The following is a 22,999-nucleotide window of genomic DNA, read 5'->3' on the forward strand; positions in this document are numbered from 1 at the left end:
CGCCGGCCTCTGGGCGCGTCGTTTCTTGGCCTTTTTATCTTTATCTTGCTCTTATTTGTCCCAATATGCTTATTAGCTTTGCTTGTTTTCTCTTCATTTGTCATGTACTACTCAGCCTCTTCTGTCGCTGCCCCCTGTCTTAATTGTTCGTGCATTTGCTATGGCTTTGATCTGAGGGGATACGTCCCCGGCGCTGTGCTTAGACTGCCTGATTCAATGGAACTATTTTACCCTCGGGATAAAAATTCACTGACCACTTCTTCCTGTTGCATGGGGTCATGTATCTGTAAATTGCTCTTGTGGTATGTCTTATTGGCCATTCGAATTTGGCTAGACTCTTTCTGGTCATTATGGAGCTATATAGATGTTTTCATGGCATATATAGTGTTCGCCATCATTGATATTCGTCCATCATTTCTTATTTCCTCCACACGCAGAGACGTATCACTATGTCCCTTCGTTCTATTGCAAATGTAGTACAGGCATGAATACCTACGGCCTTCAAGCCTCGCAGTCTACAATCTTCCTAGTCTTTTGTTGGAATTGCAAATTCTATATTGATCTGATTCCCTCATTTCTTTGCTAATGACAAGATATAAAACAAACAAATAATTAAATAAAAGCCCACACAATCGACACAGCAGTTTAAAATTTAGCATCGAAGAACACGCAAGAAGATCACTATGAGCCGGTCCATCTCATCATCATCAGCGTTTTCCTTCGCCAGGCCACAAAGACGTGTTAAGATCTTCTTGGCCTGGCGTACCCTATCATTCATTCTGGGGGGCAATAGTGTCGTTTCGAGTATCTTTGTATCAGCGTGCATCTGTGCCTTTGCCTGTGTCGTTATATGATCCATACAAACATCTTCCAAGGTCTCCAAGAACAGGGCTCTCATTTCAGGATCAACCTCTTTCCTGACCACACGCAAAAGACGTGGCAAGGCCTTCCCCAACAGGCCCGTGTTGTCAGGATCAGTACCTTCTCCTTCTCCTGTCTCTTCTTCTTCCGCTAACAACTCAAAACCTTTCATGACCTCGACAAGAGCGTACGTCGAAGGATAGCTAACCTGTTCAGGGAAGGTGTATTGAGCCTTTTGAACAAGATCGCAGACTCGACCAGAATCGAAATCAGCACCTGCCAATGGAAGAATACGTAACGCGATCTCATGGACGAGATTGGGGTTGGAGTTGGAATTGATTGGCTCATCAAAGATACACTCATTCCAACGATGAAGGTTTGATATGATTTCCATGATCTTCCGTGTCAGGTTAGCATGGGTATCACTCTCCGGCATACATGGTATTTGAGAGCCACTGCCGTCACGGTTGATGCAATCCTCCACATACTCTGTGATCTTGGGGTTTCCGAGAGTAAGAGCTGTGGCGTATAGCGAAGGTGAAAACAGCTTTCCGGGGATATATCTCAAGGAGGGATGCTTCGATCCTTCCTCATAGATCAACTTCACGATCTCCAAGCTCTCCGTCCTGACGGCACAGATAAGCGGCGAAGTATAGTCGTGCTCGTCTCGTTCTTTGCTTGGATGAGCGTACGGATAATGCCAACGTTGCAAGCTGAGATTGCTACCGCAAGCCCACACATTCCTGTATATTTCTCCAGGAAAACGTCGGTGTTTCTCTTAAGTAACAAGCGCGCAATTTCGAAATGGCCGGTTTCGAGAGCAGTAAAGACAGTAGTCCCTATCGAACGGTTGATATCGGCACCGGCCAAGATAAATTCCATGGCGAGCTGCCGAGTTGATTGTTTCATTGCGACATCTAGGGGCGTCTCGTGAACTTTTGAGGCCTTCGTGAGAGTTGCCATTGTAAGGTGAGGCACCATCATCCGAAACATTCCTAGACTGTTACGCTGGGCCAGAGTATGTGCCACAGTCTCCCCCTTCGAAGAAGTTTGATTAAAATCAACGCCTGCGTCTATACAAGCCTGTACAGCTTCGTAAGTACATCGGAAAGCAATATCATTGACGAAGCAATCGATATTGCCGCCCCTAGCGAACGCAATAATCAGTTCCGGATGGTACTCTAAACGGAAAGCGAGATAATAGGGTGTAGTTCTCTTCGTGATATGTAGGGAGTGAGGATTGGCACCGTATTCTAGAAGCAAAGTCACCATCCCGGGTTGATTGGCCTCAACCGCAACATGCAGCATGTATCCACCAGTAGTGCTGTATAAGTCTGGGTCGACACCCGAACGTAGGTATTTCCTTACGGCCTCAAAATCCCCCCGCCTAATGGCACAAGCAAGGATCTCGCTTTTATTCGGCTTGCCCGATACCACGAAGCAACCTTTACTGTACTTGTTTGGGAGCTCAAGTCCAGCAATTTCATAAGGAGACCTCCATCCCCACCCATTCATCTCGTATACTTCCTTGGGAGCTAGGATTTGGGCATTCAGTTGCCCCCACCTCATGATGTCATCCGCGAGGAGCGAATGTAAAGACTTGCATGCTTGACTAAGCCTACAACGGTCTCGGATAGTCATGATGCTTGCAATGGACAAGACTAACTCCTGGGGCAAATTGCCTAAATTGCAGATGCCTAGGGACTGGGTGGTGTCTGGCTGCTGAGCCATGGTGGAGTCTGGCGTTGGACTTGGTGGCAAGGGGTTATTGTCGAATTTTGAATGTAGAAGCTGAGGGCTTCGCGATGATTTTAGTGTGATTTAGATGTGATAAAAAGAACCGTTGATTAAAATATTAGCTTTAACAAGAACATAGCCCCCTTATATACATGATTCCAAAATATGTTTTGGTTCTTCATGTCGATGATACTTAATGGGCTCCAAGAGATGCCACAAAGACCTTGCATGTGTTCTGAGTATTTGGGGCTTCCCTTTGTTGTTGTTGTCATGAGATCAATGAATTGATCTATTATTTGGCTCTTTCATCCGTTATTTGTTCCATAAGTTGAACAAAGGGGAGCTTTCTAGACATTAGTATAAGCTGTACTAATGGTGATTCTAACGGAAACAAAGGACAGAGCGCGTCATTCATTGTGTAAGCTTAGAAAATACAACTTGGAGTGTAATAATGTTGACGGTAACATTGCCGCCTCGGGAAGCGATCGGTTCCCGGATCCCAGGGTGAGTTAGTCACCCCGCCGCCCTAAGCTGCCCACTGAGCGACCCTGAGCTGCTCAGTGAGCAACCTGATCGCTCACCCCGTTGTTCTCCCCTGATCAGCCCCTTCACCCTCCGTCTTGCCTTCTAGCTTTCGCCTACTCCGATAGTAACCGCACTGCCTACCGGTGTTCCTAGGAGTTCTGGCCTGGAGATAACGTATTCCTACGTCGCTATAGTGATTTGCTGTCCTCTAAAACCCTAAGCCTTGACTCGATCCCTTCGGCTTGTATGAGATATTCAGTACTACCTTACCTCTATACCCTCTTATACGTTCACTCGCTAATACTGCCGACTCTACCTAGTAAACGAACTACGCAATCACCCTTATCCTCGTTCCTCTATATACTGTGCCAATTTAATCCTAAGAATAACATTCGTACCGACCTTCGGGCAACCTCTTTTTATATAGTATACCTAGGTCTCGAATAACTTACCGCGCCGTATAACGCAAGTCGACGATATCGGCTACTAAATAAATTAAGCTAGTATTCCTAGGAACCCTTTCCTAACATAACTAATCCCTTATAGCTAGAAATAGCTCTTCAATTGGCTATAGCGAATACTAGGGCCTTATCGATAAGGAATAATATATTATAAGAACGTGGTATATTAAGTCTCGGTAAGATATATTTTAAATGTTGATTTGCTTTTGAGCAATTATTCAGTGAAACATATATATCGTAATCATCTAGCAGAAAGTACTTTCTCACTAGCAGTATTTCATAGAGGTACCAATATCATCGAACCACTGATCAATGAGCAAGATGTCGATCTCAATGACCAATCCTCGGACGGGAACTTACCGCTTACGACTACGCCGAAGTTTCGCCAGTCTTATATCTCTCAACTCATCTTACAGTACATCCCGAAACTGGTGCGATCACTTTCACTCTTTACTTGATTGTTCCAGCCCAAGCAACAAGACACACTAGTCTATATTGGTAATTTTCCTGTTAGATATGATTACTACTTACGTAGATTACACTGGCGCGCGGCGCGCGCATCGTCCCTGAAACGATAAAAAGATGAGGGTGGTACATAAGAATGTATAGTGCCAATAAAAATTTAAATTTGTGAGTCGTGAGTCTTGTATATCGAACAAAATAGACAGATAAGGAAAGCACCCGGACGCGAAACGTTGGCGCTGCCCTGCCTGTCGATTAGCACGTTTGCTCGCTCTCCCCGAAATGCGGTCTTGTCTTGGTTGCCGTATTCAGCTTCATGTAAACTCTTTAGTCATAAGACCTGATTAGTCTCTTTCTATTTTCACCAGTGGTTGATTGGCTGATTTGAAATATATGCGAGGATATGCGACCACAAAAAAAGATTTCAATTCTCATGATGTATTCCAAGTTTCACTTTCATGGTATCAGCTCTTAAATAAGTTCTGGAAATGCATGTGCAGTCTCAATGAGAGGCAATCTTGTCCAAGAATGTCCAAATTTTCTCCTTGACCTTGAGGACATCATCCTCCTCGCCGAGATCCCAGAAATGATCCTTGCCTTCAAGAAGATAAAGTTCATTGTAAAGACCTTTAGAGGTCAAGTGTTCAGAGAAAAAAACCGACTGCTCATAGGGAACAGCGCTATCACTTGTTCCATGTGCAAGGACGATAGGGGGGTATGAATCCTTGACAGAGAACTGCGGAAAGAGATAGTGGAGGTCGGGCCGCAAGGCTACTTCTTCCATGGATTCTACACCGAAGGTTCGCTTAAGGACTGAACGGGTCAGCAAAGCAGAAACTAAATTAGAGAGATCTGAGAGGAACTTACATTCTCCCTTGCGAATGAGGTAGTGGTAAAACATCGAATGAGGATCGGTCCCGTCGTTGAAAGGCCGGCCTGTAACGGGCTTTCTACCTCCTTGGAAGTACTTTTCTATCTCGGTGGAATATGTTTCAACATCACCGAGTCGTGCGTTGGCGATGATAGCCTCCGCCGAATGCGCCTTCGCATACCAATCTCCGATAAAACAGTCACCGTACATTGCGAGGAGTCCAGCAGGACTAGGAGTAAGCAGATGGCCAGCCTGGAAGGTGATGTATCCTCCAGCACTTCCTCCGCTAACAAATACAGCTTCGAGATCAATTTGGGTGAGAGTGCGCTGTCGTAGTTCGATGTTGAGATGTTTGTGTACACTTTGTTCAGAGGTCAGCTTGACGTCCCATCAAAGTGTAAAGAAAGAATTCCCCACTATATCCACATGTCCTTCAAATCCTCCATTATGTCCGCAATCGAGCTTTCCGGCAGCAGCCTATAGTCCACGGAGCAAATTGTCCAGCCTCGCTTGTTGCAACCATCTCGCAACCAAGCTGGGAACCCGAGCTTCCGAGAGCCAAGGTAGGTGGCTCCCGGATGGTAGTAAACAATTAGAGCACCTGGCGTTTCTGATCGCACGTTAGGACTATAGAGATCAAACTCAATGGGGACAGGATGAGTTTTGTAGGTGATGGTGGCCGTAGGCTCAATTGTGGTATCCGATGGCATCTAAAGAGGGTAGGTAAGTAAGATATCCAGCGTTAAAAGCAGGGCAATGCACATACCGGCATTGTGACCTAATCACACCTCCCAGTAGAATGATTGTAACAGGAGAGGATGATTCACCGAATCAGACCTATGTCAAGTTAGCTAAATTAATTTGATTCAGCGTGAGATAGGTACTGGTTAAAGATGAGTAGTCTACACGAATACGTCCGAATACGGTGTATCTCAAGTGCGTTATGGATACAATTTACTAAAAACCTCCTAACAATCACCGATAGTATGGCTGTAACGGGATTTATAAGCGTTAATAAGCAGCTACAGCAGGTGGGATGGCAAGCCACTCTACAAAATCTCGATAAACAACACAATGCCCTCCTCTTAGAAAAACTACATTATAGATTCAAGAAATTGGCCTTGAGAATACCCTGTAGAGAACCAGATAAATCTTTCTCTTGAATACTTCATTTAAGCCAAGATAACTATTACTAGCTATTTCTTTTCAACTTTTGTTTGACTTACCTCTCATTAAACACAATAGGTTTCGACTTAACGAGTGAAAATTTCCATTTCAAAGTCCTGCGCAAAATTCTTGTTGTTTCAGTTGTTTAAGCAAGAAATCAACCATCGCCATAACTGCGGTCTGAGTCTTGATCGCCAGGTAAACACTGGCGCTTAGTCCAATATTCATACCTGTTTGAAAATCTACTAGAATTCTGCAATTATTTTGATAATGCTGTACGTATCCACATTTAACCATGGAAATGGAATCTACCTAGCTGTATGGTTGCAGTGGTTCTTTGTAAGCCATTCAGGTTCAAGTAGCCAATAGTCATCGGGCGAAGTTCCACCCTCGAGCAAATATACCCCACTCCCGAAGGCGGTAGGATCTTCATAAGTATACCCAGACTCTTTGGCGGAGAGTTCTGATATTTCTCAAGCTCGGATCCGGGATAATTAATAAGCTAATAAGCCGAAAGGTGGGGCCAGGTAAGTAAATCCTCGATAAACAACATAATCCCCTCCCTATGGTAAGGATGCTTCAGCATAGGGAGAGGCTCATTTCCGGGGTGCCCGGGTAAATTTCGGCGCACCCTAGTTTCCTAGCCCACACTTTGTATGTGCTTGATAATCCAGAAACCATATTTCCTTTTCATTTTAGTGTGCAGCATTGTAATTGTAGAACATAACTACTAAACTTATTCAGTATTGGTGTATATAAGGCGGCTGTCGCGCCCTTCGATCACGTTTATGTATGCCAATTCAATCATTTGCATCATCCCCCGCCCAGTTTCCACAGTCCTCATCTCTTTGCAGCGCCCTTGACCTTCAATACTCATTTCCTCACCGCATCGACAAAATCCACCATGGCTCCGACCATTCTTGTCATTGGTGCGACCGGTAATACAGGCAAGAGCGTGGTCTACAACCTCCCTAAGCTGCTTGAGTCCACCAACAGCAGCCACCGCATTCTTGGCCTCACTCGTTCTCTGAACAGCCCTGCCTCTCAGAAGCTTTCCAACTTGCCCCATGTGGAGATGCAAGAGAAGGACTGGACTACCATCGACGCTGCATGGCTTCGGAGCCAGGAGGTAACTAAAGTCTACATCGCACCGCACAACTTGCCGCACCAATTTGCGGAAGAATCTGCCCTCTACGTCGCCCTGTTGCATGCCGGCGTCGAATACGTGGTCAAAGTATCGACTAACGTGGAATATATCGGCCCAGCCAGCCCTATATTCTACGGTCGCTCACATTGGGCGATCGAAAACCTGCTGAGCCAGCCAGAGTTCGAGACTTTGCAGTGGACATCACTGCAGCCGAATTTCTATACTGCAAGCTACCTCGCTTCTATCGCCGACTGGATCAAAGCATACCAGAAAACCGGCAAACAGGATACTCTTAGCATGATCCCGGCTGCCGATGCGGCTGTGGCGATGATTGATCCCGAGGATGTCGGCACCATTGGAGCGCATCTTTTGGCCCTCGAAGATCCCAAACGACACAACCACGCCAAGTACGTTCTCAGTGGCCCTGAAAACGTTACAGGAAAGGACCTTGTCAAACTCGCGGAGAGCTACACCGGTGTAAATGTCGAAAAAGCAGAATTCAAGGTCACAAGCTGGCTCGGTGACTTGGTAAAGGCGGGTGTGTACCCGGAAAAGTTCTTGCCGTCGATTCTGGCTGGATGTGATGCACTGTGGCAGGGCAAGTGCTCGCTCGCTGGCACACCGACCAGCAAGGAAATTATGCAACTATCGCCCCCGAAGCGTACTGTTGGGGATGCTCTGAGGGCCATGCTGAAAGAGTAACTGCCATACACCAGCGACACAGGGGGTAGGTCACCCAGCCATTCAACATATTGGTGCGCGGTGGATAGAGTGTCAAATGTTCAGCAAGGAAATAGCTACATTAGAGTACTTCCTATAATGACGATGATATCCAAGAACCATGATTCTATGTTCCTCTACGTTATTCAAAACCCATCTCTTGTCATTCGTTTGTACATATAGATAAATTTAAATTCGTGAGTCGTAAGTCAACATGTATGTCAAACAAAGATAGATCAATGAAGAAAATCATCGGCATGATTGAGACCCTAACCGTGGAACAGGTGCAAAGTCGGATGGAACTTTCAAGACTAGTAGTAATAAAGCACAATATACAATTCATCGACGTTCATAACAGGCTTTTCCTTAACAGACCTATCCAGATTGAAACGTTCAACTAGGTCTTTATTTATATACTATCACCCTTCTATTAGAAACTAAAAAGAGCAGAGAGTAAGAAAAACCTATATCATTAATATCCTAGCAGCTTTTTGCGTAGAGGCTACGCCCTACCGCTTTACGATAGAGCTGATACTATAACCGCCAGTTCTCGTACAGGCTACTGAACTTTTTTATTTTAGAGTTGTGTAGGATCCATTCAAGAAATATCATCACGTCCTCTTTCCTTACTGCGTGGAGAGACTTCAAATACTCCTTTTTCCCTAGAAAGTCACAATACCTAGGCTTTGATCAGCGCGATACTCCTAGATATAATACTCCAGGCTAGGTACTATCTTTGCCTTGATACGGGAAGCGTAAGAGTCTGAAACAGTCATAGATTCAGGTGGCAATAAGCCTAGCAGATACTAGAGAATAGTGGTACGCTTTAGGAAATTGAATGGGAAACAAGCTGGTTGGTATGGCGATAATGACAGTCCCCCAGAAGAAAAGTTGGATAGATACAATGCAGAAAAGACTGTTGCTGGTGAGTTGGATTGTAGAAAGGCTACGAGTTGATGGGGAGGGGGGCGACCATTATCTGTATGTCGTGTTCGAAACTACATATTTTCTCCCGGTCATATTGTTGGTTAAATACTATTGGTATACATTTTTATGGCTAACGCACGAATACCTACAGTCCACACTCTTTCTAGTCTCGTACTGATTGTCCTTGGCATGGGAACTGTTAGAAGGGCTTTATTTCTCTTATTCCCTCATTGCTAGGTACATATATATGCTAATGACAGATCCATTCTTCTCGTACTTTTGATTTAGAGAAGACCCGATGACACAAATCACACAATCGAAAACAAATGCTAGTTTGAAAAATGTGAAATTACGACAGAACAATGTTAATACGAGAAAGAAAAAGCTAGAATCGAAGAAGCCGCAAGATGACCATCATGACTCGGTCCATCCCATCATTATCGGTGTTTTCCCTTGCGAGGTCCCAAAGACGGCCTAAAGCCCTACTGAGCTCGTGTGACCGATCATTCATTCCGGGAGGTAATAGTACCTGTACCTCTCTGAGTTGATGCATGTAAGTGCTCCAATGTATCTTTAGCTGACTCACTATGTGAGAGTGAATGACAGCCTTTGAAGCCTCCAAGAAAAGGGCCCTCTTTTCAGGATCAGCCTCTTCCCTGATCGTGCGAACAAGGCGTGGCAAGGCCTTCTCTAACAGATCTGCCCTGTCTTCTTCTTCTCCACATACAGCATGTATGGCTGGACAAATATGTTGAGCTTCTTCCACCAACTCGCGGGTTCGATCCGAATCAAAATTTGCGCCCGCCAAGGGAAGAATATGCAGTGCAATTTGATTGACGCGCTTGCGCTGGACCTCAATTTGTGGACCACTTGAACTAGGTGCACACCAGTGGTAAATATTGGACATAATCTCCATGATTTTACGTGCCATGTTAGCGTAGGAATCACTCTCCGGTATTTGGGGGCTATTGTCGCCGTCGCGGTCTATACAAACCTCCAGGTAATCCACAATCTCGCGTCCCCCAAGGGCAAGAGCCGTGGCATATGCTGAAGGTGAATACAGTGTCCCGGGGTTATGTACCAGGGAGGGCTTCCGTCCTTCTTCATAGAATAATTCTAGGATCGTCAAGCTTCCGGTCCTAATGGCGCAGATAAGTGGCGACATAATGTCCCTCTCACCTTGCTCTTTACTCACGCCACGGTTGATAAGCGTTTGTATAATTCTATATTGGCGAGCTGAGATTGCTGCCTGAAGCTCACGCCCTCCTATATAACTTTCTAGCGGAGCGAAGGCATTTCTATCAAGAATCAAGTATGCAATTCCAAAATGGAGTCTTTCGATAGCATTCCATAGAACAGTATCGCTCGATTTATCGATGGGGTCGAAATCGGCACCAGCATCGACCAATCTCATGGCGAGATCTGCGCCTGGGTTGCATAGTGCGATATTTAGCGGCGTCTGATTCCTCTTTGAGATCATTGTTATAGTCTCTATTGTCAGGTGAGGTACCACCAGGTCGAACATCTCCGGCCAATTGCGGTCGGCTAGGGCATGCGCCGCGGTCTCCCCCGACCGATCTGCTCGATTGAAGTCTACGCCTAAATCTATACAAGCCTGCACAGTCTCCAAGTCGTAATGACCAATAACATAATGGATGAAGCCATGTATCTCAGTATGGTTGTGGCTGCGAGCGAACGCAAGAATCAGGGCAGTATTGCTAGCGATAGCTTGCTCATATGGTAGACTGCCGGAGCGGAAGTCTGGATGGGAAGGATCAGCACCGTGTCTCAGAAGCAAAGTTAATATCTCAGGCTGATTGGAGCTAGTCGCTATATGCAACATGAATTCACCTGTAAGGCTATATGCGTTAGGGTCGACGCCTGCGCACAAGTAATCCTGCACGGTCTCGATATCTCCACGCACAATAGCGCAAGCAAAGCTCTCGCTTTCCCGTGGTCTATCCAAGAACTCTGGGGGATGATTCCAGATGGAATGCGCTGGTGTGTGCCTTCCAGCAATAGCATCAGGTTCCTCCCATTGCCAGCCAAGTTCTTCGTATTCTTGCTTGGAAGGCAGGGCGTGGGCAACAAGACAGGCCCTCTCCTCTATGATATCATTCCCGAGGAGCAAGTATATAGACTTGCAGGTCTGATGGAGCTTATAGCGGTCCCGGAAAGACAACGCCTTTGCAATGGACAAAAATATCTCGACGGGCAAATCGCCTAGACCGCGACTGCTTAGGGGCTGGGGAAAATTTGGCTGCTGAGACATGGTGACAAAAGGTTATTGCTAGATTTGCGTAGAATTTGAGGGCTCTGTGATACAATGTAGGGATCTTTTAATATGAAATATAGTTTCAACGAGAGCAGAGCGCGCTTATATAGGTGATTCAAAATTATGCTAGGATTCTCCATCCTGGTGGTGCTTACTGGGTTCTAAAAGATACGGCAAAGACTTTACAAAACATGTTTTTCGACTATTTGGGGATTCACTTTGTTGCCTTTGTCATATAACTTACAATGGAGGCATGGCTTAACACTTTATCAATGGCTTGTTTTACAAAGGAAACAAAGGTCAGCCTCCAACACAAGTATAGGTCCTACGGAAGACAATGCCAATGGAATCAAAGGAAGAGCGCATCACTACCCGAGAAATACTTGACACCGGGGTTCTTACTCAACTAATCATTCCCCCCTTTTCCCTTCCCCTCTTTATACTTAGTGCCTTAAATGAGCATTCTTTTGAAAGAACTAGCAGGTAACATTTGAGGTTGTTGAAGGCGTTACAGCTACCACAACTGGAAGATCTCTAAATAAGGGAGAGAGAAGGACGAAATATTGGTTCCTAGAACTATGAAAAAGCCCTGTACTCATACCCTGGAACCCTGGTAAACAAATTGTCGAACGGATAAAGACAGACAAACAAAGCGCTTAGTCTGCAAGCAAACTTCTCACAGACTTGGGACGATACAACAGGAGGCTAGAGGCGCATTAGAGGGAAATGGTTATATTATTATAGGGGGATCCGGAGTAGCTAGTAGTCACTTCCGCTATTCACTTAGCGGCTTCAAGGCACCGGAATTATGCTAAGTAGGCCGATGAAAAGTGGCTAATATCGCACAATACGGGGTAATATTAAGCATTTAGCCACGAAGCCGTCCTTATAAATACATCGTTTCATGCATCTGAAAAGACAAGGAGTGCCTTAGTTTCCGCCCTATTGAAAGAGCCAGTAAGCCACCCCCTACTAGTGCTTCAACGCTCTAGCCTAAGTGAGATCGCGAGATTAGCCCTCTAACCTTATGCTAAATAGCGCTAATAAGTATATCTATTAATTCTTCTAAACCCTACCTATTGTCGTAGCTAATTTGATCGCTAAGCTACCGTATTCCTTAAATAGAGGATCCCCGTTCGCTATTTTCTCTGTTGAAGTACTGCAAGATAAATGAGTAGTGGATACCGCATATAACCAGAAGTAAGAAAGGAATATGATACAATATAAATATGTAAAAGTCTCGAAGTCTACAATACAGAAAGAGTAGACTTTAAATACAAGTGGCTCCCGCTTGCTTCAGTATAGGCAACCCCATACATAGTATTGGCATCGCACAGAGCTGAAGAGTGAGTAGCAGAGTTTTCAAAGTCTAAGAGCAAGTACTCTACAGTATTCCTGGAAGTGCACCGGCAGTTATGGACGGCATTGAGTAACCTACATATTGGAGAAACCATGATTCTTAACAGAGTCGAGGAACTGTTGGTACCAATATCTGGTGTCTGTAATCAAGGGTCACAGTATGTATCTGACCAGTCCTCCCACGCCAACCTCGAGCCTCTCCTTGTCTTGATTGTAGGCTTCGGAGTAGGCTTTAGAAGGAGTGTCTATGTGTCATAAAGATGTATAATGGCCGAGTATTATCGCCTCCCGGAAGAATTCGGCCCAGTTAAGAGAAATATAGCGCGAAATTTACGAGCTTAAAGGAAGACCCTGTTGCCACATGCAAATTAATACTAATCCATCGATTATAACTAGAACAACCTCAATTTAAAAATGTGGGGACTGTCCAATGATGAGACTAAACCCCCGCAATGGCTGATTTAGTTGTATTTTATTCAACGAATGAAAGAATTCATATCAAAGTCCTGATTATGTTGTAAGTGAAGCTGGAGGATCCAGACGGGTTCTGCATAAACTCCGAAAGCCGAGCAAGATGATTACTACTTAGATATGCACCATCCAGTGTTCAACGGAATAGTTGATTTTGCCCATTGATTTACAGCTTATAAGCAGTCAGAGTACGATGCATGTCATGCTTGAGTATATTGATATCCTTCTTGTAGTCCAGCGGTGTCTGTAAAGTGGCTGATGCCAATCACCCACCTCATTGGACAGGCCGTTCTGAAGATATCTGCCGTTGTACTATATATTGATAGCTTTGGGCCTATTATACCTCTTGCTCGGAGACTTTCTTTGATCTCCAATGGTTGCTGCTATGTCGTTCATAATATCATAAAAAATGGCTACCCGTGACGACTATTGATCTAAGTTAAATGGGCAGACTTTGGTCTTCGGGCATTTCGAATCATGATGGTCATCAATTTAAATATCGTCATCAAAATACCTAATTCATTTATGCACAGGCAGATCCTGCAGGGTAGCCCGACTTCGACAGTTTCCCCACCTCTCAGAAAAGTGAAGCTCGAGCCCGAGCCTGGCTGTCCGCAAGCTAGGGACGAACGCCGAAACGCCGACAATCAGACCCTTGTGCCAAGACAATCTATCAAGTGATTTCACACCTCATCTGAGATCGGAATGGGTCCCTAGATGTCGAGAACGTTCTTCTCTTATATTATTTCCGGGCAGTTTGTATTCCAATTGTGTTCTTATTCCGAATGCTGTGCTCTGGTTTAATCCAAGGGAATTGAAAGGCAAAGGAACCTGTGTTTGGTTTGGTGGCGTTTGGCGTTATTAAGTATATTGAAGTAGTCAAGTCGTGTGCTCTTGTAGCATGTGTAGGTTGGTATTATTGTGGAGTTGTGTGGGTCGTAATGTATGAATATGTGGTGCGTGCATATGCATACACAGCGGGGGCGTATCAGGATGACTGAATACCTAAAGCCGTCCAAAACAAGTGCACCGAGATTGGTCAATGTAACCGATCACTGGGGCTGACCCACTAAGTTACCTAACAGATAATTGTATGAAGATTAAAGCTAACCGCCGCAAGCGCTGATATACTAGGAGATGATAGATCGAGTAAATTGTGTCCTTTCCATGGCCACTACCTAGATTTTGAAAGTGCTTTCCTATAACTGTCGTCCAACAAACCCATTGTCAAAAATGAAAGACTTTTATATCCGAACACAGCTCTCAATAATTGGCAAGAGCTTGAAGATTCCGAAGCTTTTTCCGTTTTCAAGTTTTCCAACTTCCTTTTCCCCTTTCGTTTCCGCTTGAACAATCATAAAACGAACTCAAAGACGTCTATCGGGATATGGATGCAGTTCTTCTTGATTTCTTTTTCGACTTCGTTCTAAATACCAGGTAAGTCGGTGTACTTACTTCCTCTGCAAGCCATGCACTGAGCCTAACTTATAATGCAATGAAACATAGGACTTCATACAGCCAGGCCGTTGGATTGGCACCGGATAGCGATTTATTTGATCTGATACAGAGAATTCATTCTCTGCACTGCGATAGAAATGGAGAACTTAACCTAAGCCCGCTTGGCATTTCGGATGCGGTTCATATATGGCAAGACCTTGATGACTGGGACCCGGAAGGCACAGAGCTCATCAATGAGGATGACAACTTGTACGAGTCCTATAAATTTGCATTGTTTATCTGGACCTATATCATTGTATACCCAGCCGAGGTTGGCGGGGAAAAGGTTCAGGACGCTTTACACTATGCCATATCCAATATATCGGAAGTTGAGGCCCCCGATCTGGTGCCACTTGTCATTATTCCGCTCTTTTTCAGTGGGCTGGCAGCTATACAGCGTGTCGACAGAGATCTGGTCAATGAGCAGTATGAGCGAGTTGAGAGTCACACCGAACATGGCAGCGTCACACGTTCCAGACATATTGTCCAATCGAGCTGGGAGAAGCACGATAATGGCATGCAAAAAAGCTGGGACTGGAGGAGATGGGGCGACTCATCATCGACTGGTGGTTGAGTCAAAGGGAGGAACTATTGAGTCATTCATCGTGCAATTGACCCATAACATCTGTATGGTCATCCGTACTTCGAGCTGAACTTGTGTGCTCATGTATTTATCGGATTAATAGTCCAAAAAGCCCAGAATACTATACAAATTTGAGTATTCAATATCGTAAGATAACATTTAAATTCGGACTGCTTTTAATATATAGTTGCCTTCGCGAAGGTGTATCCCGGCTAGGGGTCAGAAACCAATATTAGTAATATTGATGCCTTAGGTAATATTCTGAATCTTTCCGGCGGAAAAATGAATACCTGAATTACCTCAAAAGAGCCCTTAGTAAGTACTTGAATTCTTTAATTTCTTCAGTTAGTTAAGGACAACATTAATGCCTTAGAAATAGACACAAATGTGACGCTATTCGCACCTATACAAATCCTGGAATTTCCTCATTCCTAGGCGTTGAAGTCTTCCCCTGTATACTCGTCCCCCTCTTTTCCCTTCTACTACTCCCGTGCGCTTACTCTAATCGCTAGATGACGATAAGGACGGATGACGATAAGGATACATGGTCGGGGGGTTTTTGAAATTGTTGAGAATATGGTATGAGAGGCTTCAACGCCTAGAAACGGGAGATTTCAGATATTTGTATGGTGGGAATAGCTTCAATATGGGAGCTTCCTTGACATTACACGGTATAGAGCGGTGCCAAAGGCGGTATATAACTAATGAGGCATCTTTAGGCACCTTTAGGCATCAATATTACTAATAATTAGTGACCGGGATACACCTTCGCATGCCTTCTCTAACCTATAAAATTAAGAGGAATCTAGCGTTTACCGCTATTGCCGCATATTTACTATCTTCTTTCTGGTCCTCCCTATTATAGATGCATATTTTATAGTTACGGAGTAGTATATTATTCAACAGAATAAGCAAATTGAAGATATTTCGGTACGACTTTTGTAGCAGCTAATATATATTCTCCCTTTTTTTTCTAGGTAGGTTTGGGTTGATGACATGGTCCACACTTATCTGACTCGTGAAATCTACGGCTCAGGCTAATATGGCTAATAGCATTAATCATAATCTCAACAAAGGACACGTATTAGGCATCAGTTGCCAGTAGATAAAATGGACAGCGTGAAAGGACACGTACTTAGGAGCTGTTATGGCTGCGCTAGGTCACTTCTAATCCCTGGTTTCTATCTACTCGAGTCCTAAACGGGAATGACTAGTAGAGGCTAACGCCGGTCTCTGAAACATTCCCCAGGGTATAAAGTACGGAGTACGGACCTCGTGAACTTCCAAGGTTCGGAACAAGTGGCCCATCCGCTGTCAAATGGACGGGTTGTGGGGCCCCGACGCATTGGTCGCACGCTATTCGACCATGTTTCCTAGATTCCTAGTCTAGGCCTTGGGATGTACTTCGTATTTTTTTCACTTGAATGTCTTTGTCCTAGGTACTCCGTACTGGCTCCGATACTCACACCCCTATACTCCGTACACCGACATATATTGACATAATTAAATGAGATCTCTCAATTTCATTTTCGAGTCCGCGGATCATTACGAGTTCTAGCATCTTGGATAGGAACTAAAACCCCTGACCTAACAGAGCCTTGGTCGCTAAATAACCGCCTTGTCATTTGAAAATAAGAATATGGAGTACATATGGAGTGGTCCACCCGAGCAGCCAGGTTAGACATATTCAGATCTGCGGATCTGTGTTATTTCGTTGTGTTTCCCTCTCATCTGCTGTTAGACCGCCAAAATGCCTAGCACCACTGCTACAGGTGATTTTGGCCCAGCGCCGCCTGGGGTAGATCTGGCAAAGAACCAGACAGGCAATTTGTTGGGAGCAGTCATTCCTGTAGCGGCACTCGGGACCACTGCAGTTATATTACGTTTGGCTGCGCCGATGAAGGCCAAAGAGTCGAGAAAATTAGCTGTGGATGACTACCTAATCATTGCAGCGCTGTTATTTTCTTGGGGCACAGCAATATCCTGCTTTATAAGTAAGTCGAAATTTGTTTCTTTCATACTAAATGGATGGACACAGCACTTACGCTAGACTCCCTAGGCATTCCGTATGGCAATGGCTATCATTTGCAATCTTTGACCAAAGCGGAGTTTATTACTGTTTGGAAAGTAAGGGAAATACCGAACAAGGTGTTTGGGAAAGACTTTGACAAAGCATTCAGATCCTTTTTGCCTATGTTATGATTTACGCCACCGCCGTCACCTTCACAAAATCTTCAATCGTCTTCTTTTACGGCCGCATCTTTAACTTTCGCTGGTCACTAGGCTTCTGCATGTTCTTGGTGCTTGGGTATTGGGTCACCATTATCGTCACAGTTGCAGTGGCCTGTCGACCACTACCATATTTCTGGCTAGCTTATACTGACCCAACAGCCACTGGTGTATGCATTGATGTGCCCACATTCTTTTTCGGCAATGGAATTGGTGCCATGTTGATTGATGTGATAATATTGTGTATGCCAATGCCAACAATCTACAAGTTGCAGATGCAATTGTCGCAGAAGATAGCGGTTATGGGCATCTTGCTCTTGGGAAGCTTGTATGTTTTCCCCTCCTACTACTGCTTTATCCTAGCTAATTGCATTCAGCGTTTGTGTGGCAAGTATTTGCCGAATTATTGCACTTCAGAAAAACACCCACGGAACAGATGCTACATGGACCATGGCACCTGTCTTTATCTGGTCGTGCGTGGAACCCTTTGTTGGCATCATCTGCGCGTGTCTCCCTACCTTTGGACCATTCTTTCGTCGATGGTGGGCCAAGGTCCGGACAGGGCGTTCATCAAACAGTCGCAGCACCGATCCAAGCGCTGAACACTCATCTGCTACAACGAGCTGGCTCCGGAAACCCCGAGCAAGAAAGCCGCCCAAGGACTCATTATTCAGTATCAATGACTTTGGATGTATAGACGAAGTCCAATTGATGAACGATATAAATCCTACTCGGTCATCGAGGGACGGGGCTGTGAGTGACCACCAAGACGTGGAGCAAGGACATTCCAGTGGTATTACAGTCCAACAAGATGTGGATGTAACATGGGACAAGTATAAATCGGGGAAAAAACGTTGATCTTTCATGAATCTCCTGGACTTTGTTGATTGTGAATATGATATATTGCAGTTTGAGACGCATTACATTTTCATTTCTTTTGTGTACAATATGAAATAACACACGTCCTCATCATATGTACTGTCTTGGTAATTTGGAATTGAGATGAATAGGAGGCAAAATTCTCGCATAAAAACCAATGGGGGAAGTATAGCTATATAGCAAGGTACGTGCAGTGCGAATAGGGGATATTTACTCTGCACGCGGCTGGGGAAGTTGGGGCGGTTCATTGTTCTCCGGTGTCTATGTGTATTTCATTAGCAAGAGCTAATAATTACAAAGTACTAGGTACTCCGTACTCCGTACTTTGTGTGTATTTAATATCGCACCGGCAGTAGGTGCCGTTATGACTTGTCATGCCAGTTGACAGGAGTGAGAAATGTGGGGAAAGCTAGTAGATCCAACCGCGGGACAGCTTAGCCTTCCCGGGAGCCCTAGGCCCCGGGGCCGGGGCCAGTGTGGGGACAAAGTGCCTGTAGGATTTGCTAACAGCCAACTATATTGTATCTAGGCACTTCTGTTAAATTGACGCTACAGACTATCTATCCCTCAATCAGAAGCCTGTGCAGAGTACGGAGTAACGAGGGTCTAAGTCCTAAACCGTTTTCCCCTCGTGTAAGAAAAGCCAAAGAAAAAACCCTGTTCATTCCATATGCCCCTGAGTTTACTTGTTTTCCCCTCTATTCTATAATATATATGTATGTAGTTTCTCCATGAGCTATCTTAGCATTATAAGAGGAACTCACCAATAATTGACCCTTCACATCCCGCCCCCCAAATCCCTCAATATGCGTTACCAACTAATTTCAAATGAGCTAAAGAATGGTTCCGTCTCTCTACCAACACCTGCTACTCGCGTTGCAAACGGCGAGACCCCTCCCAACTGGGTCCCCTGCGCCGAGCAACCTGCATATGCGCGACGGAAACTAAAGATAATCTGCATCGGCGCCGGTTACTCGGGTTTAACGCTTGCCCACAAGATCGACCATGAGCTGAAACTCGGCGATTTCGTGGAATTGAAGACCTACGAAAAGAATCCTCAGGTTGGTGGAACATGGTTTGAGAATACCTATCCTGGTGTCGCTTGGTGAGTATTCTGTCTATACTTCTAATACACATGACTGCATTAACTGACCTATCTAGTGACATCCCGGCCCGTAAGATACTTAAGTGGCTCGTTGGTAACCAAAATTGACATCCACTTAGATGCATACACATTTTTATTCGAGCCTAATCCAAACTGGTCCCACTTCTATGCACCCGGCCCCGAGATCGAGGAGTACATTCAACGAACGACAAGGAAATGGAACCTGGACAAAGACATCCAGTTTAACACCCGTGTTATCAAGACTGTATGGGATGATGAGGCGGGGAAGTGGATGGTGGAGGTAGACCAAGGTGGCACAATTATGCATGACGAGGCTGATATTCTGGTCAATGCGGCCGGGTTTTTGAAGTGAGAATCATTTATCCTCGACATCGTTTCCTTTACTAACGGTGATCTTCTGGCTAGCAAAACCAACTGGCCGGATATTGAGGGCCTATCGAGTTTCAAGGGAAAGTTGCTTCACACTTCGATCTGGTGAGCAAATGTCGTTTATGAACTGTCAAACACATATTAATAACGATTCATACCTAGGGATAACACCTACGACTGGTCAAACAAACGTGTTGCGGTTATTGGTAATGGCTCCTCCGGAATTCAATGTGTGGCTGCAATGCAGCCGAAGGTCGCCCAGCTTGTCAACTTTGTGCGCAACCCGACCTGGGTTTCAGTTAACTTCTGTGCGGAGAAAACACAAAATGGAGGCAATTTCCGCTACACAGAAGAGGAGAAAGCACACTTCGCGGAAGATGCCGAGGCTCATTTTAAGTATCGAAGAGAGTTAGAGGCCAGGCAAGTTCAAATTCCACACAGCCCCCCTCAATCAACAAGTCGCCAGAACTAACTCAGCCTTGAATAAAGTGTAAATGCGTTTTTCTATGGCATGTATAGAGACCACCCGATGCAATTGGGGTTGACACAAGCCTGTCAGCAACAAATGGAGGAGCGAATGAAAGGAATCTCCGACCCAGAAATTCTGTCAAAGATGCTTTCTCACGAGTTCCGTCCTGGCTGCCGTCGCTTGACGCCAGGAGATGGGTATCTGGAGGCTTTTTCCAATGACAATGCAACTCTCACCTTCGCTCCGATTGAGCGTATCACAGAACAGGGCATCAAAACGGTCACAGGTGATGAGCAGCAATTCGACGTGATAGTCTGTGCCACAGGGTTCGACACTTCCTTTATTCCTTCTTGGAAGATGATCGGTCGTCATGGAGCCACACTGGAAGAGCGATGGAAAGGTAACCCCGAGGCTTTCTTCGCTGTCCAAGTGGACACCATGCCGAACTATTTTATCTTCAACGGGCCCAATTGTCCTATCTCCCATGGCTCAGTTCTGACGCAGATCTCTTGGACATGCAATTACATTCTCCGCTGGGCGAAGAAGATTTCTTCGGAGGATATCAAGTGAGTTATTATGCTCTCCATGGGTGGCGTTGACTAACATATTTCACACAGGTCAATTGATGTCAAAAGGGAGGCCATGGAAGACTACAATGTTTACTGCCAGGAGTTCCTCAAGCGTACGGTCTGGTCGGATGAATGTCGGAGCTGGTACAAGAATGGAAAGAGTTCAGGCCATGTCACCGGGGTATATCCCGGCTCAGTTTTGCACTTTAAAGTCTGTCTTGAAAACATTGGTGGGGAGCACTTCTATATTGATTACCGCTCTAAGAACCGCTTCCGCTTCCTAGGTAATGGTGAAAGTGTGCGTGATCAGCATGGAGCAGGTGATTTGGCGTGGTACATGGATGATATGAAAGTCTCCAAGTCGCCTCTCTAAGTCAACTGCACATTTTCGTCCTGCACCTAAAGCATACTTTGTACTGTTTAGCCTTTGTTTACTTTTACAATTTACCAGATAAATATCAGAGCAGTTAAAAAATGATCATGAAATATAAGTTGAATTGTCATTCTCAGTCGATAGACGCAGGTGAGTACCATCGAGATAATGAGATAGCAGATTATTAAGCCCTTATAAAGTTCATACGTAGGCATTCCCGCAATTTCTAAGACTTTACTGTGTTACCATATTACGTCTGGGGAGCTGATGATCGAAATAAATAGTGATTTCCTTTTCTCGAGAAAACTAGTAGCCATTTATATATCAAAGGGACGCAGTACCTATCTCACACTTGCTCTCAATTTCCAAACTGGAAGAATGTATCTACCACATCATCCTTCGAGTCGCTTTCAGATACTCTCTTCCTAGTCACACTATGTTACATCTTTGCATATAAAGAGCACGAAGGTGCTGGCGACGAAATATCTAGCACTACGTCAAATATATCAGGCACAACGGATTGACGCTCAGTCACAAACCGTAAAAGTCCCCATACAGCATCCGAAGACATACTAGTTACCTGAGGGAGAAGATAGGACGGACGAGCCTCCGGAAAAACCGTGAATGTCTCCGCAGGCCCATTATCGGGGTGGTGGATGACTACAGCCTTCATGACCGGGGGCATCGGAATAGGTACACCGAACCTATAAGGCCCATCGATCTCCTGGACTCTAGCTTGGATCTCATCCCAGGTCTTCCGATAGTGGGTCTCGAAGGTATTCGTCCACTCCTCGTCAGAACGATAGCCGGCGAGACCAGCGCACAAAGACCATAGGAAATAGTTAGTGTTGACCCATGTAGAAATTCGCACTGCCCATGATCTAGATGGGAGATTGTGTCTCCGGCGAACGTCGCAGCGGATTGCGGGATGATAGGTGGCTTGCACAACGGAAATGGGGACACCGTAGACTGGGTGGACTGTCTGCCAGTTGTACTTAGCTGACATGATGCTTGAAAGGGCTCTTTGTACCAAGAGGGGGGGAAGGTAGATGTTCTAAGCTATACTTGACCACTAGGTTAAGGGGGATCGGGAAACCTCGAGCCAGAAGACTGGGATAGTGGAGGAGTGGTGGAGAACCTGTTGCATATCCCCTCCTCGGCGGAATGGGGTTTTATATAGTTTTTGGAGATCCAGATATCAATACTAGATGATTGAGATTGTGTTCAGCAACAAAGGACTTAAGGGAAGGGGCCTTTGTCTTCATCCAAGAGTACAACTGAAACATCTAGGCACAATGTACGTTGTTGACGAAACTTTGTTCCCTCGTTAGTAGCCCTTGTTAGTAGGCGTGGCTCAGATTGTTAAAATTGTAAATTAGTCAAAATAACAAGGGTCCTTTGTATAATTTGTTCTTAACTTGGATCTGAGGATTGGATAGCTTCTTTGTTCTTTTTCGGGCGCGGAGTGGTATTCTTCAGAGTTATCGCGGTGTGCTTGTGGCTCAGGATGAAGAAAGAAAGATCCATGCTCGGAAACGACCGAAGAAGTGATTTCAAGGTGCAGTGAAAATTGAGCAGTGAGAATATTTCTGTCATTCGATGCAGTTCTTGCCACGGTAGCTAATAGAGAGTTGATGTATGACTACTATATGTTAGATGAAATTGTGACACACCTGAGAGCAATATTGACGCAAGTTCCTAGTCGAATTGAAAGTGCTAAATCTAGTTCAAACGAATTCACGGAAAATCGCCGCCAGCAAGAGACATGACTCGTTTAGTATGTCCTAAAAGTTCTTTTTTCTTTTCTCATAAACAAAACGAACAGAGCATTGCATTTCGGCTAGACCCGACTTGGCGACAATTCGAAACCGGCAACACTCATTGGCCCCTGTAGATAGTTGAGACCCCATGGTGCATCACGG

The 22,999-nt window shown here is 45.0% G+C and overlaps 8 protein-coding genes across 8 annotated transcripts; 4 read left to right on the forward strand and 4 right to left on the reverse strand.

The window, feature by feature from the left end:
- Positions 1 to 652: 652 nt before the first annotated feature.
- N7455_011025 (uncharacterized protein) lies at positions 653 to 2,592 on the reverse strand (the record flags this gene model as incomplete). Its single annotated transcript, XM_065606566.1, has 2 exons — positions 653 to 1,574; positions 1,649 to 2,592. 2 exons carry the CDS (start codon positions 2,590 to 2,592, stop codon positions 653 to 655), a joined length of 1,866 nt encoding a protein of 621 aa, XP_065460529.1.
- Positions 2,593 to 4,548: 1,956 nt separating this feature from the next.
- N7455_011026 (uncharacterized protein) lies at positions 4,549 to 5,689 on the reverse strand (the record flags this gene model as incomplete). Its single annotated transcript, XM_040960110.2, has 4 exons — positions 4,549 to 4,859; positions 4,914 to 5,278; positions 5,335 to 5,627; positions 5,684 to 5,689. The coding sequence occupies 4 exons, from the start codon at positions 5,687 to 5,689 to the stop codon at positions 4,549 to 4,551; spliced, it is 975 nt and encodes a 324-aa protein (XP_040809465.2).
- A 1,299-nt stretch (positions 5,690 to 6,988) lies between these two features.
- Positions 6,989 to 7,933, forward strand: N7455_011027 (SDR family oxidoreductase; the record flags this gene model as incomplete). Its single annotated transcript, XM_040960080.2, has 1 exon — positions 6,989 to 7,933. The coding sequence occupies one exon, from the start codon at positions 6,989 to 6,991 to the stop codon at positions 7,931 to 7,933; it is 945 nt and encodes a 314-aa protein (XP_040809460.2).
- A 1,330-nt stretch (positions 7,934 to 9,263) lies between these two features.
- On the reverse strand, positions 9,264 to 11,150 carry N7455_011028 (uncharacterized protein; the record flags this gene model as incomplete). The annotated part of the gene is made up of 2 exons (XM_065606567.1): positions 9,264 to 9,407; positions 9,465 to 11,150. The coding sequence occupies 2 exons, from the start codon at positions 11,148 to 11,150 to the stop codon at positions 9,264 to 9,266; spliced, it is 1,830 nt and encodes a 609-aa protein (XP_065460530.1).
- A 3,220-nt stretch (positions 11,151 to 14,370) lies between these two features.
- Positions 14,371 to 15,054, forward strand: N7455_011029 (uncharacterized protein; the record flags this gene model as incomplete). Its single annotated transcript, XM_040960123.2, has 2 exons — positions 14,371 to 14,420; positions 14,490 to 15,054. 2 exons carry the CDS (start codon positions 14,371 to 14,373, stop codon positions 15,052 to 15,054), a joined length of 615 nt encoding a protein of 204 aa, XP_040809473.2.
- A 1,759-nt stretch (positions 15,055 to 16,813) lies between these two features.
- N7455_011030 (uncharacterized protein) lies at positions 16,814 to 18,150 on the forward strand (the record flags this gene model as incomplete). Its single annotated transcript, XM_065606568.1, has 4 exons — positions 16,814 to 17,057; positions 17,123 to 17,190; positions 17,244 to 17,620; positions 17,670 to 18,150. The coding sequence occupies 4 exons, from the start codon at positions 16,814 to 16,816 to the stop codon at positions 18,148 to 18,150; spliced, it is 1,170 nt and encodes a 389-aa protein (XP_065460531.1).
- An 827-nt stretch (positions 18,151 to 18,977) lies between these two features.
- Positions 18,978 to 21,077, forward strand: N7455_011031 (flavin-containing monooxygenase; the record flags this gene model as incomplete). Its single annotated transcript, XM_040961182.2, has 7 exons — positions 18,978 to 19,276; positions 19,333 to 19,346; positions 19,396 to 19,645; positions 19,703 to 19,771; positions 19,829 to 20,062; positions 20,156 to 20,701; positions 20,753 to 21,077. The coding sequence occupies 7 exons, from the start codon at positions 18,978 to 18,980 to the stop codon at positions 21,075 to 21,077; spliced, it is 1,737 nt and encodes a 578-aa protein (XP_040808374.2).
- Positions 21,078 to 21,516: 439 nt separating this feature from the next.
- Positions 21,517 to 22,083, reverse strand: N7455_011032 (uncharacterized protein; the record flags this gene model as incomplete). The annotated part of the gene is made up of 1 exon (XM_040961198.2): positions 21,517 to 22,083. The coding sequence occupies one exon, from the start codon at positions 22,081 to 22,083 to the stop codon at positions 21,517 to 21,519; it is 567 nt and encodes a 188-aa protein (XP_040808354.2).
- Positions 22,084 to 22,999: the final 916 nt, after the last annotated feature.

This window comes from Penicillium solitum (assembly GCF_028829755.1).
Source record: "Penicillium solitum strain IBT 25940 chromosome Unknown utg000008l_segment0_segment0, whole genome shotgun sequence".
NCBI lineage: Eukaryota > Fungi > Ascomycota > Eurotiomycetes > Eurotiales > Aspergillaceae > Penicillium > Penicillium solitum.